Source organism: Phocoena sinus, chromosome 20, assembly GCF_008692025.1.
Source record: "Phocoena sinus isolate mPhoSin1 chromosome 20, mPhoSin1.pri, whole genome shotgun sequence".
Taxonomy (NCBI): domain Eukaryota; kingdom Metazoa; phylum Chordata; class Mammalia; order Artiodactyla; family Phocoenidae; genus Phocoena; species Phocoena sinus.
This window is the reverse complement of record NC_045782.1, coordinates 7,519,872-7,526,868: the sequence shown is the minus strand read 5'-3', so window position 1 is coordinate 7,526,868 and position 6,997 is coordinate 7,519,872. Positions and strand designations below refer to the sequence as shown.

At 57.7% G+C, this 6,997-nt stretch overlaps 1 protein-coding gene across 2 annotated transcripts in view; it reads right to left on the bottom strand.

The window, feature by feature from the left end:
* Nucleotides 1-3,253: 3,253 nt before the first annotated feature.
* STX8 (syntaxin 8) overlaps nucleotides 3,254-6,997 on the bottom strand; it is a 241,304-nt gene continuing 237,560 nt past the window's right edge. The window contains exon 8 of one of the 2 annotated variants that reach the window (XM_032617110.1): nucleotides 3,254-3,429. In XM_032617110.1, coding sequence (XP_032473001.1) covers nucleotides 3,362-3,429 — 68 coding nt within the window. In that variant the 3' untranslated portion in view covers nucleotides 3,254-3,361. The remainder of the gene's footprint in view (nucleotides 3,430-6,997) is intronic. The other variant, XM_032617111.1, reaches the window with a different exon arrangement.

Here is a 6,997-nt window from a genome sequence, read left to right as displayed (position 1 = left end):
CCCAACTAGATAAAAGATGATCTTTCACTAATCCACACAAAGAACTCTCGGTATAAGCCCGGAACTGGAGAGGCAGGAGTACCGGCTACAGGCCGGCTGGTGGTCGTCAGAGCACTGGTCAGGAGAGAACCTGACAGTCCTTGGAGCAGAGGGACAGTCGGGAATCCTGCAGCAGCCCCGTGCGAGGAGGGTCCAGGGCCCTGCCGGGAGCACAGCGGAGTGTCCTGGGGCTAATGAAAACTAAGGTTTGGTTACAGTTATTAATTATAATGACATTGCAGTGGAACAAAAGTACCCGTGGTAACCAGCTATCTGGATTTCTTTATATAGTATCCAGACTTTAAATGCTTCTAATTAATCGTCAGTTAAACAGTACTTATGACGTTATTTTAATAAAGTTTACTTTCATCGAAAACGCACCCAAGGTGACGGGTCGTGCCTGTCTTCCCTACGCTTGGGGTACTACTAACTGCTCACACCGCCGATCCAGAGCCCTGCCGGCCGCCTGGGACCTTGGGCCTGACGCCATTGAAGGGGGAAACCAGACCTGGCCAAACCCAGCTGGAAAATGCCACATGACCCCAGGGTGGGGGGCCCATCCCAGCCGCTCGGGATGCCTCGGCAATTTTGGGCTGCCCCTCAGTTCAGAGTGGGGTAGGTATCTCCCAAAATGGGGAGCCTCCCTGCCCGGCACCACCCCAGGCCTGGACGGCAGGTCCTCACGGTCTCACCCCACCAGCTTCTTACCCCCTCCCCTGCCTGCAGGTCCAGGTCACCCGGCTAGGAAGGGCTGGGCCATGCCTAGAGCCCACTTAGTCAAAAGAACAGAAGCCGCTGTGTGCGGACATCGGCTGAGCGTTTGGCTCGGAAAGGCCTTTCCGTGTGGCCGAGCCAGGCCGCCGTGGCTCTGGTTCAAAGACCCCCCACGAGTTGCCGGGGCTCCATGCTGAGCAAGGGGAGGTGAGAAAGTCAAACAGACCTTCAGTGCCTCCTCCCGTGAGCCCCAAAGTGGGGGGATCCAAGGAGACGCTGTTTATACAGATTTGGGGTTTGGCCCAAGACTGAACGACGTGCTCTGCGGATGCCTGATCTTCCACTGGGGGATCCGTTGGCAACCGCCCTGCCCCCGCGGAAAGTGCCTCCCAGGGTGCCTTAGGGTGCGCAGGCGCCTGGCCCCCGTCCGGCCCGGCCCCTTCGGGAGCACAGCGTCTTGGTTCCCGACACAAGCCTGCCTCCGCGTTCTCTCCTGTGCTTCCCCGTCCTGACCCCCGACGGCGTGTCTCCTGCTCACGGCTGCCCCGCTCCTGCCCTCGTCCCTGGGCCACCGCCAGTCTGAACACGGCTCCCAGGGCCTCGCCTGCTCTGCACGTGCTGGCAGCCCTGGAGGTCAGCGGGCACCGGGTCGGAAGCAAACCCGCTGTCAGCTGAGGCCCTCGGGGTGCTCCGTGCTGCCGCGTGCCGTCTCACCCGACCCTCGCAGTCAGCCCCGGAGGCAGGAAGCTGTGTTCTCTCCATTTTCTAGAGGAGGAAACGGAGGCACGGAAGGGTATCTGGCTCGCGCTCGCACTGCTGGCGAGGGGCGTGGCTGTCAGCGGGCGGCACTGCCTAGTTCAGGCTCTCTGCCTCTGGGTGCCTCCCGGTCCTCTCGCTGAGCACATGAGGTGAGTCCAGCCAGGGGGCTGCGAGCAGAGGCGACGGCTTCCCTTCTGGGCAGAGCGTTCCCAGAGTCCCCTTTCTTCGGCCACAGCCTGCGTGGCTGTCCCAGCAGCCCGGGTCTGGGCCCCCAGCCGACTTGCGTGGACGGGCAGCAGGAGGGAGGCACCGACGCTGGGGATGGAGTGAGGTGGTTTGGATTTGGGTGACTGTGACTGCAGCGCCGTCCCAGCTGACCCGGAGCGGAGTCCAGGGCTAGACCACCTCCCAGAAGAGTGCCGCGTGTCACCGCCACACACGCACCAGGTGGCAGCGGGGCTGCCCAGGTGGCCTGGTAGTGACCTGGCCCCTCTAGCGGGGAACTACTGGGAATAGGGCCACCCAGCCTTTGCGGCGACTTACAACTGACCAAGCACAGAACCTCGACTCCCCTGACGGAGGCCTGGAGTCTGGAGCCAGGTCTTCGCTGTGCGCTGGAGTCTCCGGGTCGCCAGTCTGCAGCGCGGTCCTCCTGGTGCCTATCTCGGCTCCCCGGGGAGGGAGGATGCGGTGAGATGGGTCAGGTCACGCCTTCTGGAGAGCAGCCGCCCACAGTCTCTAGGAAATCCACGGGAGACCCCCCGGGACCCCCCTCCCAGCTGCCCGATCTCTCCTCTTCCAGGGAAATCTTGTGCTTGGAAACTGCCCTAGTTTTTCATCACCAATTCTTTGCCCTGGAGCCACAGAGAGCAAAGCATGGCCCGCCGGCCCGGCCCGCCTTCCGCTTGGCCAGGAGGGAGGGCACGAAGCTTGGCCCTCTGCCCCTTCCAACCCGGACTCACCGCCGCTCCCGCGCGCCTGGCACCCTTCGCAGGCCTCGGCCACGCGTCTGCCCTTGCCGTCACGCACGTGCACACGTGTGCAACGCGTGCAGTGCACACTCGCACACACAAGGTTGTCAGGGCCAGTTTAGGAGCCAAATAAAGGTACTGTTCTCCTCCCTGCATAATCAGTCACACCTTCCTCTGAACCCTAAACGGTACCTTCCTGCCTGATCAGATTCATCAGACTCGATTCCGGCTGCGTACGGGATGTTTCAGCCTGGGGAGATGGGTTTACTACACCGAGGAGGAAACCAGAACATGCTTCTAGGTCTGAAGGGAGTTCCTAGAGTCGAGTCCCGAGCTATTCCACCAGTAGGGCTGGCGAGCCCTGGGGCGGGGGGGGGGGGGGGGGACTTGGGCAGTGAGGCGGGCGGCAGTTGCCCAGAGGCGCGTGCCTGCGCTTCTCTCCTTCCTCATGTCACTCCTTCCTCCCTCTTGGACACACGTGGCCTTGGCTGTTCACTGGTCTCCCACATGGGCACATGACTTCCCCGAGCAGACTAGACACTCGAGGTCACAAGCTGCCTAGGAATTCGGCATCGTCCCCCCGGGGTGCCCAGCACGCTGTGGGGTGGCCGGAATCCATCAGCAGCCACAGGGCAGTGACCACTGAGGGACCTTGGGCTAGCAGCCCAGTGACCAAGGCAGAACCCACAAGGGCCACACTGCCCAATACCCCGGCAGCTCTCTGGAGCTGCCACACGATCTGCCTTTGCTGAAGCAACGCACGTCAGGAGTTCAGAGCTTTGCGGGAATTTATTGAGAGAGGCTTTCAGGCACCAAGAGGATGCTGAACTTGACTCCATCACTGGCAGGTGTCCCGGCTGGTGGTCCCTTGACGGCCACTAGTCAGTAGGCCAGACTGCAACGACCACAATAGCCACGAGCAGCAACAGAATCACTGTTATCATCCCTGGAAAACAGAAGCATACAAGACCCCTATAAGGACTCACACCAGACGGGCATCACCCATCCCGTGAGGTATCTTCCGAGAGACAGTGGATGCAGTTCTCCAGGGAGCCCCGGTGTGGGGGGCCTGTCAGCGGCCTCTGGTTTTGCAGGCTGGAGGCTGCGGGAGGGGCTCCAGGGACACCGGAGAGTCGCCATCTCGCCACCTCGAGAGTTGTGCCGGAAAAGTGCCCGCGTTCCTGACCTGCTGGGGCCTCCCCTTTTAGCCCCCCGCTCCAGCTTCTGTGCACAGCTCGGCCCCGTTTTCTGTTTGCATTGATGAGGCCTTGATAAAGCAAAGGGCTTGGTGTTTATGAAGAAATATTGATTCTAGAATCCATTTTCTCCCCTATCCACATGGCTTTAGCTTTCCTTCTTGAGCCCAAGATACTTGGCACCCCTCTGTAAAAAATTCTGAGAGACAGACTTTTTCTTTAAGTTTTTTTGTATTAACACTTTCTAGTTTTACTTCCTCAACTTCTTGGCTGGGGACCACAAAGAAGAGCATCGGCCCTCCCGTCCAGTCTGCTCCCTGTGTCCAGCTCTGCCCGCCAAGCCCGCCCCGTCTCCCCCAGCTGACGCGGCTGGACTCACCACGCCCATCCCTGCAACGCTGATGAAGAGGGAGGGCCCAGGAGGACTCGGCCCCTTCACCCGACGCGCTCACTGCCTTCCACGCTGACTTCCCTGGTGGGTGATGAGTGCCTCCTACACCCCGGAGGCCAGCACGGTGGTGGCGTATCAGACACAGGGCCCAGCCACGATGGCGCAAGCGCTCGCTAAATGAAGGCCCCGAGAGGGGAGTGAGGAGATGAGGTGAAGCACGTGAAAATGCTCTACAAGTAACAGGGGAGTCAGGGTCACGTGGCTGTTTGGCCACCAGGACTGCCCACCTCAGACTGAGGACCTGTTTCGGGAAAGCTCAGGGTCCCCAGGGTTCAGCAGCTTATTCTCTTACAGGAAGCCGTTAACACGTTACTGATCTTATTGGCTACCAGATAACCACTGGCCACGTCAGGCTTCTAGAGCTTAAGAGCCACATGTGGCCAATGGCTACCCTATCAGACAGACAACAGAGAACATCTCCATCTTCACAGAAAGTTCTGCTGGACAGAATGGACATAGCGTGTGGAGTTCTGATTATTTTATTTACTGCTGCATCGCCAGCTTTCTACAACAGTGCCTGGTGTGGAGACTTAATACACAATGGTTGAATGAATGAATGAATAGCCGCTCAAGGTGTTTTCGACACTCACGCCACACTCGGACAGCTCCCCACGTTGGGAATTCTGCTTCCTCTTCTTCTTGAGTCAGTTTTGTTAAATTATATTTTTCTGGGAAATTGCCCATTTTTTCTGAGTGTCCAAAAGTACTGGTATAAGATTGTTCATTATATTCTCCTATGATTTAAACACTATGCTGTATCTCAGTCCTTTTTACTTCTCACACCACCTGTTCGTGCATCCATTTTTTTCCCTCTAGCCTTGCCACAAGTGTGCCTCTTTCTTAAAAATATTTATTTTGGGCTACATTGGGTCTTCGTTGCTGCACGTGGGCCTTCTCTAGTTGCAGCGAGCGGGGGCTACTCTTCATCGCAGTGCGTGGGCTTCTCATATGCGGTGGCTTCTCTTGTTGCGGACCACGGGCTGTAGGCGTGCAGGCTTCAGTAGTTGTGGCACACGGGCTCCACGGCATGTGGGATCTTCCCGGACCAGGGCTCAAACCCACGTCCCCTGCATTGGCAGGCGGATTCTTAACCACTGCGGCACCAGGGAAGTCCCTTGTGGTCTGCTTTATGTAACCCATGAGCTAAGAGTGGTTTTTATATTTTTACCGGGTTGTCAAAAAAGAAAAAGGAGATGTGTCACGCTGTCTGGGGTCTGCAAAGCCTAACGCGCTTACTGGCTGGCCTTTCACAGAATCTGCCGACCCTGTTCTATGTCACTGTGGCCACGGATGGTCTCACTTAGGTGCTGGTCTCTGGCTCTCCCTCCATTTCTTTCATCTGGGATTTCCTTTCTTCCTTGTAAATTCAGCCATCCGTTAACACTCTAGGGGGTGTTGTAATATTTCATCTAGCATTTCAAGATGCTTGTAGTAAGGCGGTGGGGGTGTGTGTGGCTGTCGAGTGAACATTCTCTCAGTCCACCTTCTTGCCAGAGTGGAAGAACACATCTTTTCATTCATTTCTGCCTCCAGAAACACCTCCAGGCTGACCGAAGGCTCCACCTGGGCAGGAATCCCACTGCTTCTTGGCTGGGGGAAAGGTTCATATTGCAATCTTTTTCCTTACAAAACAGTGAAAACGAGGGAAGCAGACAGACCGAGGTGAAGCGTCAGGGGCCACTGCTGGCCCTCCGGAGCCCAGGCTTATCCTAAAGCCAAGGGGGAGGACTGCGTTTCTGAGGAAAGGGGAGAAGACGGGCTGAGTGGTGGCTCAGGAAGAAGTCCTGCCGCCGACGCTCAGCCAGGACTGGGGCTGGGAGGGCGCGTGGGGCTGAGAGGCTGCCTGTGCGGCCCGGGTTCTGGACCAAGGCTGCGATGGCCCAAGGGGAGGCCCATATGAGTGGCCCTGAATTTTCAAATCAGGGCGATTATGAGAAAAGCAGGACAAAGAAATCAAGAGCGGTAACTGGCTGGGAAGGAGAAACCATACATCGGGTTTGAGTTTCTGCGCGTGGAGCCTGCGGTCCGATGGAAGCAGCCTCAGGCATCATAGTCACCACCACCTCCTGCTTGGGTCACTGCAAGGACTGACCAGCCGCTCCCTTTACCCAATCCTTTCCCCACAATTGAGCTGGAATGGAAATCAGATCAGGTTGCTTCCTGGCTCAAAACGGTCCAACGGCTTAGAATCCCCACTCCTCATGGCATTTGAAGGCCCTGCGTCATCTGCCCCCTGCGACCCGTGAAGCCACACGGTGTCCTGTGCTCGGGCCATCCTGACTTCGGTTCCTCCGACGTGCCCTGCACCCTCCTGCCTCCCGGCCTGGACCCGTGCTGTCTTTCCTGTCCCTCTCAGTCTAATCCCTGTTCATCCTCCAAAACTCAGCATCAGTTTCCCATCCTCCAGGAACTCCTTCGTGACCTGCAATGGACCGTGTTCCTTCTGTCTCTGCAGTGACCCTTCTTCAACCACGATTTGGGTCCTCAGTCAGTTACTCTCTACATCCGCCACTGGCACGTGAGCGTCTATGGCAGGGACTGTGTTCACCACCACGTCCCCTGTGCCTGGGGCAGGGCCTGGCACCCGAGAGAGGCACGAGACATTCTTTTTGCTATAAACGAATAAATGCATTGAGTATCTGGAAGGAACATCAGGCACCAACGAGAAGGACACAGAAGGAGGTAAAGCAACGGGGAGAGCGGAGCTAGGAAAGTGCGTTGAGTCCAAGGGAAACTTCAGAAGATGGTCAATCCCAGTTACAAACCCCGCAGAGACCCCAGGGGGATGGGGAAAAGCTCCCGCACTTCGGAGACGGTTCACAGCGCAGCGCGGGCACAGTGTGGAGGCCCTATCGGAACCATCGTCA